This window comes from Schistocerca americana, chromosome 1 (assembly GCF_021461395.2).
Source record: "Schistocerca americana isolate TAMUIC-IGC-003095 chromosome 1, iqSchAmer2.1, whole genome shotgun sequence".
NCBI classification, from domain to species: Eukaryota; Metazoa; Arthropoda; class Insecta; order Orthoptera; family Acrididae; genus Schistocerca; species Schistocerca americana.
The window spans coordinates 812,815,872-812,829,413 of record NC_060119.1 but is presented as its reverse complement, the minus strand read 5'-3'; the positions used below and the strand labels follow the sequence as shown (position 1 = coordinate 812,829,413).

General features: G+C 39.5%; 1 protein-coding gene across 1 annotated transcript in view; it reads left to right on the top strand.

Annotated features, from left to right (window-relative positions):
- The window catches only part of LOC124612888 (ralA-binding protein 1), a 123,859-nt gene that overhangs the window by 95,146 nt on the left and 15,171 nt on the right, over window positions 1-13,542 (top strand). Inside the window, exons 11-12 of the mRNA XM_047141344.1 lie at window positions 3,388-3,571; window positions 3,750-3,873. Coding sequence (XP_046997300.1) covers window positions 3,388-3,571; window positions 3,750-3,873 — 308 coding nt within the window. The remainder of the gene's footprint in view (window positions 1-3,387; window positions 3,572-3,749; window positions 3,874-13,542) is intronic.

Below are 13,542 nucleotides of genomic sequence, written 5' to 3'. Positions count from 1 at the left end.
TGAAATAGATGACCAACCACTGCCCTGCCCTATTTGGATTTTAGAATTCAGGTAGTTCCTTAGTCGCTTTCAGTGTAGAGACATCATCCAGCATTGATCAGCTAACCCTGAAAGAGGTGGCTACATAACAGGCTTTCCTATATAAGCATCACCTAACAGTTTTCTTTCCCAGCCAGTCGAAGGCTTGTGATAATACATGGAGGCGTTATAGCCATATACAGCTCCAGACAAGATGGATTCTGAGACATCTCCCTAATTTTTTTATAGATTTTCCTCTCGCCATGCTAATTTAGATATCAAGTCAGAGATGTCCTGTCGGATCATTCTATACAAGATGACTGTGTCCCTCAAGTGTGTGGCCCTGTCTTTAATAATTACACATAATATTACATAAGGTGTCCAGTCAAGAGTTCTTTATTTCTGGATGACTTTTCAACTTTAGTTCATCTATCACACTTACAGAAAGTACATGCCAGGTGACAATTATGAAGCTGGAGGAATGGGTGCTAAAAACTAGTTTTAAAATAAAATCTTTTACATACAAAATTGAAAAACACATTTTAAATTTTAAAGAGACAGTGAAGTATGTGGGTCGCACTTCCAATCATGAGCTATGTGGCTACCACCAGAGGAACTTCAGAACTCAGTCGCTCAAAGCTCTTAATATTTTGAATATGTTGCCCATTGTGTATGGGGAGCAAAACAAGAGTGGCTGCACCTGTTTTATAGAGCTTGTGTGCAGTTGCAACTTGACTGCAGTTGTGTGGTGTATATATCAGCAAGAACACTACACCTCAAGGTACTGTATACAACCCACCATGACAGAGCGAGGTGGTGCAGTGGTTGGTGCATTCAGAACTCGCATTCGGGAGGTCAATGGTTCAAACCCACATCAGGCCATCCTAAAGACCCATAGGCTGTGTGCACAAAAAAAATATTATGCTACACAAAAAAACTGGGAACAAGACAATTTCAGCACATTATCAAGTACCAATTGTGGCACATCACTGCAAAAATGACAAGCCTGTATGAATTAAAAGATATCTTATTTACTCACTGTTATTATCAATGAAATATTCTGTCCCGTGTCTCAAAAGCTCTGTAATTTCAAAAAATTGTCTTTACACAGTAACACAGAAAATAGTGTATTCAACAACACATTCTTTCATTTTGTACAGAATGGTGCAGTCACTGCAGAAAGTAAAACACACTTATGGAAACAAATGCTGCAATATAAGACTTACACGCAAAACTACTCAGTATGTTTTGATGCTGCAGAAAAAGCATGACATAGGTTATCCGGACATTCATGACTCAGGCTTACATTGTCACTGATGTTTCCGTGTGCTTCCCAAACATTCCTACTAGAGGTTGTTCCTTGGGGTTTGTGGGAGCAGTAGCAGTGGAGGAGAGGAGTCATTGCTTCTTAATTGGTCTCATTCCCAAGGATCTGATCATTTAATTTCAGTGCATGTATTTCATTTGAAAACTGTAGTCACTACAGATGCAAAGCCTGTGCATGAGTGATCAACATCACTGTTCTGGAAAGTGTATAAAACACCCTGGTGATAGAGCAATTTGTGTCTTGCTGAACTGAAATGGCTAAATATCAATATTTGTACATTGAGGTTTCAAAAGTCATGGGATAGTGATATGCACATATACATTAGAGTGCTGCAATGCTCAATGTTTGACCAGTCACTGCTCGCCTGTTGGCGGGGGGGACCGAGCCGCTCGTGTCCGGCCCCACACGACTCGGCTCGGTCACGTACTCACCCCATGTCTGATGTCCGGATTCCGGACACGCGGATAACCGAGCATGACCGGTCACCGCTGACGTCTCACCTCGCCTCGCCCCGGCTCGCTGCACTCTACTGTACAAATCCAAAGCATCTCTCTCTCTCTCTCTCTCTCTCTCTCTCTCTCTCTCTCTCTCTCTCTCTCTCTCTCACACACACACACACACACACACACACACACACACACACAATGTATTTATCTCTGCCTCTCTCTCTCTCTCTCTTTTAATACAAAAGTAACTTGTCCAAGAGCGGGTGCATAACACAGCTAAATTCATAGAGTACTTTCTTTTATAATATTTACTCCCGTCTTCCTAACGTCCGGGAATTTTGTTGTAAATAAAGCATTGATCACAAGAGACCAATCTGTGTTAATGTAATGTGTTGTAAGCGTCAAATAGTGCACCTGATTATGCGAATCAGTCCACATATCAACTGTCGCAGCACATGTTTTATTAATAACTTCTGCAATAACAGAAGATATTATGCTGTTTCGTATTACATCAGCTTGTTCTTTGACATGTCTGCTTATAGTAGAGGGATGTGGCATGACATCTGCCACGTTAACTTCTCCATAATGTGCACCTACATGTATTAATGCATGGCCTACTTCTCTGAAACCTTCACTGCAAACAACATTGAAAGGTCTCATATCTTTCGCGCACACTGCAACACACTTTGCTGTAATACTGTTTTTTATTACTGCCTGTATCCATGAAGGAGCTGTATCTTTGTGAGGTTTCTTGCAACTGTGTTTCTTTAAATGAGTGGTTCCCGATTGGAAACATAATAATGTGGAGCAGTTTATGCACGATACGTACCCAGCAGATACACTGTTTTCGTCTACAACCAACAAAAATGTGCTCCATACTTGGCTTTTTAGACCTTCCTGTCTCTTCAACGTATAAACATTGGTTTCAATCTTACGTCTTACTGCACTGGCTTCCTCCCACTGCATGATTACAGAGAGAGAGAGAGAGAGAGAGAGAGAGACACCACAAATGAGAAGCCCGTACTGGCTGCAGTCTCACACGGACAATGACACGTGTAATGTGTTTGAAGTTACATGCTACGTATTCGGTCACGGCTTCTATGCTCGGTCACTAGAACTAGTGCGGGCAGCCTATCCAGTTAGGGTGTGCTTGCCCCATCCCGTATTTTGTGCTCGGTCATGCAGGACTCTAATATACATATGGCAGTAATGTCATGTACACATGGTATAAAAGGGCGGTGCATTAGCAGAGCTGACATTTATACTCACGTGATTCATATCAAAAGGTTTCTGTTGTAATTATGGCTGCACAATAGGAATTAAGATTTTGAATGTGGAAAGGTAGTTGGAGTTAGGCGCATGGGGCATGGCCATAGAGGCAGCATGTCTCAATATTTCTGCAGGAGACTTCCAATGACTTGTTGAGTCCATACCTCATTGAGTTGCTGCACTACGCCAGACAAAAAAGGTCTGACATGATGTCAGGACGTATCCCATGACTTTTGTCACTTCAGCGTACGTTGTCTTATCATTTAGTGTAATTTCTGTTTTGCACTGGCAGTAATACAACATTAAATTAAATATGGAAAATTGCAGAACATCATTCCCCAGAAGTGGAGGACTCCATTGAATCTCACCATGAAGAAACATTATTGCGTTTGGAATACCGTGAACTGTTAAATCTCCAGGCTGACCTCCAGGGCCGCGTAGCAGGAGAGAAGGCAGAAGTGAAGCGACTCCAGGCTGAGATTGCCGCAATTAAATCTAAATGTGGCTACAGGTAATAATCTAATCTTAGCAGCTATGAAGGTCATACAGCAGGAAAGCTGCATATTCCTGTTGTTAAACTGTACTGAAGAATTCTGCTGTGAAAAATGTTTCTAAGCAATTTATGTTTGTCATATTGGTTATGCAATATGTCATTATTTTTCTTTTAATCAATTTCTTCTTTTTTTCAGGAGCCTAGAAATAACTAGTTCAGATGGAAGCAGTTCTGCTTCTGATACGGATGGTAGTGATGCAGAAGATTTAGAAATAGAGTCTCGCATTACTGACTTGCAGCGAGAGAATTTATTACTGCAGGTATTGTAATAATAATAATAATAATAATATTAAACCACTGAGGTGACAAAAATCATGCAGTATCTCCTAATTTTATGTCAGACTTCCTATTACCTGACGTAGTGCAGTAACTTGACATGGCATGGACTCAACAAGTTACTGAAAGTCCCCAGCAGAAATATTGAGCCATACTGCCTCTACAACCATCCATCCATAATTCAGAAAGTGTGTGCTGGTGCAGGATTTTGTGCAGAAACTGACCTCTTGATTATGTCCCATAAATGTTTGATGGGATTCATGTTGGGCAATCTGGGTGGCCAGACCATTCACTCGAATTATCTAGAATTTTCTTCAAACTAGTCATGAGAAATTTCAGCGTGGTGAAATGGCAAATTGTCATCCATAAAAATTCCAACATTGTTTGGAAACATGCTATCCATGAATGTCTGCAAATGGTCTCCAAGTAGCCAAACACCCAGAGGAGCCAGTCCATTCCATGTAAACACAACCCACATCATTATTGAGCCACCACCAGCTTGCACAGTGCCTTGTTGACAACTTGGAGTCTGTGCCACACCATCAGCTCTTATCAATGGAAACTGGGACACTTCTGACCAGGCCACAGTTTTCCAACTGTCTAGGCTTCAACAGATTTGGCCATGAGCCCAGGAGAGGCACTGATGGTGATGTCGTGCTGTTAACAAAGTCACTCACATTCATTGTCTGCTGCCTTAGCCCATTAACACCAGATTTTGTCACACTGTCCTAATGCATATATTTGTTGTGCATTCCACATTGATTTCTGTGGTTATTTCATGCAGTGTTGCTTGTCTGTTAGCACTGACACCTCTATGTAAACGTGGCTGCTCTTGCTTGTTAAGTGATGGCCATCGGCTAGTGCGTTGTCCATGGTTCTTGGTAATGCCTGAAATGTGTTACTCTCGGCACACTCTTTAACACTGTGGATCTTGGAATATTGAATTCCCCAAATATTTCTGAAATGGAATGTCCCATGCATCTAGCTCCAACTACCATTCCACATTCAGAGTTTGTTAATTCCCATCGTGTAGCCATAATCATGTCTGAAACTGTTCTACATGACTACCTGAGTACAAATGGCTCCACCAATGCACTGCCCTATTATACCTTGTATATGTGACATTAGCGATATTAGCACCAAGTGTATTTGTGCATATCACTATCCCATGACTTTTGTAACCTCAGTAAAATTAATAATAATAATCTTTTCCCCCCAACTCACACATGTACATGATTGTCATTGCACTCAGCTCATGGTCTAGTGGTTAGTATTGCTGCCTCTAGATTGTGGGCTCTCAAGTAGCTGAAGTGGTGACAAAAAGACTTGCACAAGGCAGCCGAACAACACGGGCCATGGTCTCCCAGTCAATAACATGATACGCTCATATAATTTCATTCCACTTTGTAAGTTATTTCCAGAAATGTTCTCTTTAGAATATTTGCAAGCAATCCAAGAAAATATTTGAACTTCAAATCAAAATATTATCCTCCTCCTGTAATTTTTGGCACTTTGAAGTTGATTTCCATAATTGAAGGTATGAAGAGGAAATGAACAGCAATTTCAGATTTTTTGTATGTGTATATACATAATTCTGTTATCTTTTCAAAGTCGATATACTGTCTTCCATTGTGGTTTGTTATACATATTTCATTTACATGATTAGAACATTATTTTGGAATGGAACTCATTCTTACATTCTGCTGGACTTTTCAAAAAAATAATAGCATTTTACTATCCACTATAAAATTACACAGGCTATATATATTGACATAGGTAATATCGCTTTGTTAGTCCCCTTTGGTAATCAGAGCAAAATTACTTCTAGTACCCTGCTGCTGTCAGTTTGAAGAGGGAGCCTGAAAACTAATACAAAACTTTAACTATAAAACTATTTCTTAAATTTCTAATTTTATTTAAAAAAGGTTACCAAGGACTTATTGCTAACCTGGTGATGTAGCTCAATGCACAGCACACTAGCTTGTGAGACAGGAAGGTGAGCCAGCCCCAGATTAAATCCGCATGTATGTGTGTGCCATGAGCAGTCTGAGTGAGGTTTTTAGGCAATTCCCCACATTCATTTAGACAAATGATGAGCTGGTCCCCTCTTTCCACCTCAGAAAATATAATATACAAACAGTTAAAATACAACATGCAGACAAAGTTTACACAATTGACAGATAGATGGTATTCACGACTTCTCTCCCTTTGGTTATTGATGGCTGCAGCAACAGGGACTGCACCGGGCCACATACAGTGGAGCCTGTATTAGATGGGCTAAACATCAATGAAAAGATGACCAAAGGTTTATTGCCAGAAATTTTACAAACATGCTTATTTATAAATCAGAGTTAAACAATTTTTAAATATGCATATGTGTCCTACCTTTTACTAGGCATATCCAGAAACCAAAATCTGCTCAAATATAGGATGTTTAAAAAAATATGTTTCATTTTCTTACAAGAGTAGGTACTGGTCAAAACTAGTAGAAAATTTGCTAAAACATACACTTAAAAAAGCAACAATCAAGGAATTATCATAATGGAATGGAAATTGGTAGATGTGATGTACATGCACAGATAAACAGATGATTGCAACTTCAGAAAAAATGGATGATTTATTTAAAGAGAGATCATCACAAATTGAACAAGTCGGCCATGACTGGCCCTTTTTCAAGCAGATATTATGATTGGCATTAATTGATAGTGTTGTTGGATGTCTTTCTGAGGGATATTATGCTGAATTCTGTCCGACTGGCACGTCAGATTGTCAAAGTCCTGAGCTGGTTGGTGGGCCCTGCCCATAATGCTTCAAACATTCTCAATTGGGAAGAGGTCTCTTAAACTTGCTGGCTGAGGTAGGATTTGGCAAGCACAACGACAACCAATATAAATTCTCACCCTGTGCAGACAGGCATTAGAGTGCTGAAACGTAAGCCCAGAATGCCTTTCCATTAAAAAGCAACAAAACGGGTGTAGGATATCATTGATATACCCTGTGCAGTAAGGTTGTCACAGATGACAGCCAAAGGGGTCCTGCTATGAAATGAAATGGCACCCCAGACCATCACTCCTGGTTGTCAAATTATATGATGAGTGACAGTCAGGTTGGTACCCTACCACTGTCAGGGGTGTCTCCAGATACTTCTTCAGCCCGAAATCTCGTTGAGTGGAGTAGAATTTTCTTCAGTTATGAGTCCCACTTCAATTTTAGCCCCAATGACCATCAACACAACAGAGTCCGTGAAAAATAAAGTGTGCAGATATCGTAAATAGTGTTTCTTCTTCAGTAATAGCTCAAAAAAACAAATTCGATATCCTACTACAAAACGATGGTCATTGTGAAAAACAAACTTCTGCTGCATACAATAAACTTGCTCCCAAGACCGCAAAGTTAACACAGGTTCATAGTTATCAAAAAAGGTTACCGAATGTGCAAAAACAGAATATATCTACACAGCAAAAACACGTTTCAAAACCTTCTAGCCCCAAAATTGTGATGAACAAAAAAATTTGTGTGCTTGGTGACAGTCATGGACGTGGAATTTCAGCACTATTGAAAGATAAATGTAATTTAATGGTAACAGGTTTTGTGAAGCCAGGAGCCCAGTTTTGTGAGGTAAATAAACTAACAAACTCTACTGATGTATCTCACTTAAGTAATTGTGATTTTGTCGTGCTTCTAGGTGGTTCAAACGATATATATAGGAATGAAACAAAAGGGTTTGCAAAAGAAATGAAGGAATGCTTAAACAACCTATTACATACAAATGTACTCGTTGTTAACGTTCCTCATCGTTATGATTTGCCTTCCTGCTCCTGTGTCAACCAAGAAATTTGCATTGCAAACAAACTGATATCAGAAATATGTTCTACATTCCATAATGTAGAGATGATTGATACATACAATTTAGGAAGAAGATTTCATACCTCTCATGGACTACATTTAAATATGTTAGGAAAAGATCAAATAGTAGAAAAACTCCGAAATCATATCCTGAAGAAATCAGCCCCAAGGATCAAGATCGCCAAACAACCACAAATTACAAAATGGTTTAGGCCAAAAACAGAAGCTTTGATGGAAGCAGAACTGTGTCAACCACTCAAAACCATCTCTGCTACTGAAAATTGCGTGCAAGAAGCCACACACAAAAATAAAATCTCGGCCAATTTTTTAGGGTAAGTGCTGTGTCAGAAATACCTTTAGAAAAGAAATTAATTAAACCCTTAACTGAAAAGTCACAAAGTTCATCATTTCTTGTATTACACTGTAATGTCCAGTCATTCAGAAATAAGATTCAAATGCTGGAAGTGTTACTTCAGTCTCAAATAAATCCAGATGTAATATGTATTACCGAACACTGGCTGTCTAAAGAAGAAATTCAGTCAACCTCTATTCCAAGGTACTCATTAACAAGCTTCTATTGTAGGAATTTCTCCACACATGGCGGTACTGCTATATTTGTAAAGGACCAGATAAAATTCAGTGAGGTAGGCCTAAATGAACAGATTGCATTATCTGAAGATAAGGAATTTGAGGTTTCTATGGTTAAGCTGCCTGAACTAAACTATATAATTAATATAATGGAAGGAAACATTCCACGTGGGAAAAAATATATATAAAAACAAAGATGAGGTGACTTACCGAACAAAAGCGCTGGCAGGTCGATAGACACACAAACAAACACAAACACACACACAAAATTCAAGCTTTCGCAACAAACTGTTGCCTCATCAGGAAAGAGGGAAGGAGAGGGGAAGACGAAAGGAAGTGGGTTTTAAGGGAGAGGGTAAGGAGTCATTCCAATCCCGGGAGCGGAAAGACTTACCTTAGGGGGAAAAAGGACAGGTATACACTCGCACACACGCACATATCCATCCACACATACAGACACAAGCAGACATATTTAAAGACAAAGAGTTTGGGCAGAGATGTCAGTCGAGGCAGAAGTGTAGAGGCAAAGAAGTTGTTGAAAGACAGGTGAGGTATGAGTGGCGGCAACTTGAAATTAGCGGAGATTGAGGCCTGGCGGATGACGAGAAGAGAGGATATACTGAAGGGCAAGTTCCCATCTCTGGAGTTCGGATAGGTTGGTGTTGGTGGGAAGTATCCAGATAACCCGGACGGTGTAACACTGTGCCAAGATGTGCTGGCTGTGCACCAAGGCATGTTTAGCCACAGGGTGATCCTCATTACCAACAAACACTGTCTGCCTGTGTCCATTCATGCGAATGGACAGTTTGTTGCTGGTCATTCCCACATAGAATGCATCACAGTGTAGGCAGGTCAGTTGGTAAATCACGTGGGTGCTTTCACACGTGGCTCTGCCTCTGATCGTGTACACCTTCCGGGTTACAGGACTGGAGTAGGTGGTGGTGGGAGGGTGCATGGGACAGGTTTTGCATCGGGGGCGGTTACAAGGATAGGAGCCAGAGGGTAGGGAAGGTGGTTTGGGGATTTCATAGGGATGAACTAACAGGTTACGAAGGTTAGGTGGACGGCGGAAAGACACTCTTGGCGGAGTGGGGAGGATTTCATGAAGGATGGATCTCATTTCAGGGCAGGATTTGAGGAAGTCGTATCCCTGCTGGAGAGCCACATTCAGAGTCTGGTCCAGTCCCGGAAAGTATCCTGTCACAAGTGGGGCACTTTTGTGGTTCTTCTGTGGGGGATTCTGGGTTTGAGGGGACGAGGAAGTGGCTCTGGTTATTTGCTTCTGTACCAGGTCGGGAGGGTAGTTGCGGGATGCGAAAGCTGTTTTCAGGTTGTTGGTGTAATGATTCAGGGATTCCGGACTGGAGCAGATTCGTTTGCCACGAAGACCCAGGCTGTAGGGAAGGGACCGTTTGATGTGGAATGGGTGGCAGCTGTCATAATGGAGGTACTGTTGCTTGTTGGTGGGTTTGATGTGGACGGACGTGTGAAGTTGGCCATTGGACAGGTGGAGGTCAACGTCAAGGAAAGTGGCATGGGATTTGGAGTAGGACCAGGTGAAACTGATGGAACCAAAGGAGTTGAGGTTGGAGAGGAAATTCTGGAGTTCTTCTTCACTGTGAGTCCAGATCATGAAGATGTCATCAATAAATCTGTACCAAACTTTGGGTTGGCAGACTTGGGTAACCAAGAAGGCTTCCTCTAAGCGACCCATGAATAGGTTGGCGTACGAGGGGGCCATCCTGGTGCCCATGGCTGTTCCCTTTAATTGTTGGTATGTCTGGCCCTCAAAAGTGAAGAAGTTGTGGGTCAGGATGAAGCTGGCTAAGGTGATGAGGAAAGAGGTTTTAGGTAGGGTGGCAGGTGATCGGCGTGAAAGGAAATGCTCCATCGCAGCGAGGCCCTGGACGTGCGGAATATTAGTGTATAAGGACGTGGCATCAATGGTTACAAGGATGGTTTCCGGGGGTAACAGATTGGGTAAGGATTCCAGGCGTTCAAGGAAGTGGTTGGTGTCCTTGATGAAGGATGGGAGACTGCATGTAATGGGTTGAAGGTGTTGATCTACGTAGGCGGAGATACGTTCTGTGGGGGCTTGGTAACCAGCTACAATGGGGCGGCCGGGATGATTGGGTTTGTGGTAATATTCCAAATTTTATGACCAAATTAGAAGTTCTGCTGAATAGTGTCAGCTCATTAAATATGAGAATAATACTTTGTGGCGATTTTAACATTGATTTATCAAAAACCAGTAATGCTAAACTTGATTTGTTAAACATGACCAAATCCTTTAATATGATCCCCACAATACACTCTCCAACAAGATCAACAGAGCATATTGATTCAATAATTGATCAAATCTTCATAACTGATACTGGTTACAAATTCACTGGCGAAGTACTGAGCATGGGATACAGTGACCATGATGCTCAGGTACTGAGCGTTGACATGGAAAATAGTAAAATCAGCCCCAAAAAAGTATTTCAAAGAAGAAACTTTTCAGATGACAATATTAGGATTTTTAACTTCCTATTAGCTAAGGAAAATTGGGACAGTGTTTACATGCAAACAACTGTTGATAATATGTTCTTAAGCTTCCATAACACCTTCCTTTATTACTTTAATACAGCATTTCCTTTTGAAACAAAAACTTCAAGCAATCAAAGTAGAAAGTCGTGGGTAACAAAAGGAATCAAAATTTCTAGTGAGAGAAACAGATTTCTCCAATATTGCTCCAAAAAATACATAGTCACTGAAGAATTTTCTGACTATTGTAAAGCCTACAAAAAAACTTATCTTAGAGTGATTAGACAGGCAAAACTTTTATGGAATGACAATTTCATAAGAAACTCTTCAAACAAAATGAAAGCTATGTGGAAAGTTATTAAAAAAGAAACTTGTAGTTCAACATCTAAAAAGGAAAACATTTCTCTAACACTTAATGACTCTAAGGTCACAGATCCATACACAGTTGTAAACAAGTTCAATGAATATTTCACCTCACTAGCAGAAGATCTCATTCAGGCAAACTGCAAGGTATCGTTCTTCAATTCCACCAATACCTCAGACAGCACTAATGCTACAATGTTTGTTTATGAAACAAACCCTGTTGAAATTATGAACATAATAAAATTGTTACGCAATAAAATCTCTAGTGGCTATGATGAAGTACCTGACCTCATATTAAAGGTGTGTGCTCCCCATATAGCAAAGCCATTATCAACCATCTACAACCAATCATTAAAAACTGGCATTTTTCCAGATGCTCTCAAAATAGCTAAAGTCTCACCATTACTAAAGAAAGGTTCCCCTGATTTAGTATCCAATTATAGACCATTATCTATATTAAGCATCTTTTCAAAAATCCTGGAAAAACTTTTTTATGACAGGCTTATAAATTTCATAAAAAACCACGCACCAATCAGCATTCAACAACATGGTTTTAGTAAATCTTTATCCACCCAGACAGCAATTTTTGAACTGTTGGACCACATACTGAAATCAATTGACCAACATAATATAGCTGCAGGTATCTTCTTAGATCTCTCTAAAGCCTTTGACGTACTAGATCATAAAATACTGCTTGCTAAATTGGAAAGAAGAGGAATAAGAGGTGTGGCTCACAACTGGCTATGCTCTTACCTACAAAACCGCAGACAGAAGGTATCACTTCAATACGATATTAATGTACAGAATAAAATAAATAACACAGTTTTCCTCTCAGAGGAAAGAACAATAAGATATGGTGTTCCCCAGGGTTCTGTTCTAGGGCCATTACTTTTCCTCATTTACATAGATGATCTTGTTGAACGTATGAGCCCACAAAAAACTATCCTGTTTGCTGATGATACAAGCATAGTGTTGACTGGATCTAGCCCTGAATCCCTTCAGACAATATCTGATAACTCTATGGAAAAACTTTCTGAGTGGTTTAACAAAACTGGCCTAATTGTTAATAGTGGGAAAACTGTATGTATCAACTTCCATCTAATTCCCACATCCAGTCAAAAAACTATCCAAGTAAAGTTAAATAACGATAAAATTGAAAATGTAAATGCAACAAAATTTTTGGGTCTATGGGTCCAATAAAATTTAAAATGGGACACACATATAAACAACTTATCAAAGAAACTCTCATCATTGTGCTATGGACTAAGAATACTAAAATCTACTACAAGTAAATCCACACTAATGCAAGCATACCATGCGCAGTTCCACTCATTGCTCCGCTATGGAATCATGTTTTGGGGAAATTCAACTCACAGCACAAATATATTTAAACTACAAAAAAGAGCACTGAGGATAATCTGTGGCCTCAAAAAGCTGGAATCCTGTAAATGTCAATTTATAAAACTTAATGTTCTAAGCATCCCATCCCTGTTCATTCAAGAAACAATCCTATTCACCAGGGAATACCTCTCAAGAACAGGCAAATTAATCCGAAACAATGATATACATGCTCATTATACCAGAGGGCAATCTAATATCCATCAAATTTTTTCAAGGACATCATCATACCAAAAATATATAACTCATCTGGGTGTCGTATTACACAATAAAATTCCAGAACAAATAAAAACTGCTCCAGATCCAATATTTAAAAATAAACTAAAGGCATTTCTGACAAAGCACTGTTTCTATTCGGTACAAGAATTCCTGGAAATGCAAAATTATAAAGTTCCTTTGTAAAATACTGTGATTAGAGTAAAACATTCTGTAGGCAAAATAACCTAATTTCTACTATACACAACTATGTTTCAGTTTCACTTCCCAAAATTTTTCAACTCGCTTTTGAATGTACAAGTACACATTCTATTAGTATTAAAACTTAATTGTCTGTGAAATCTCAATGTTAATTTCATGTTTAATGTAGTTTTTAAATGACATTGTCCTTCTGTTGTGTTTCCAGTTGACATTTTCACTATTCTGTAATCTCAGTGATTATTTGTGTAAATTTAAAGTAGCACTACATTGCCTACATGTTTCTTAGTTCCCCATGTAAATTGTTTGTATTCTCTGTGTGTGAAGTTACTATATTCATCAACGAACAATTTTGTGTACATTTTTTTAAATGGCAATCCATTGCCTATTTTTTTTCTCCAAACTACATATTTGTTAAGAAAAATGACTTGTCCTATATCATGTGTACTTTGTACAATATGTGATCCACAGGATAAATAAATAAATAAAAGGCATGTCTGGAGATGCCCCAGACAGTA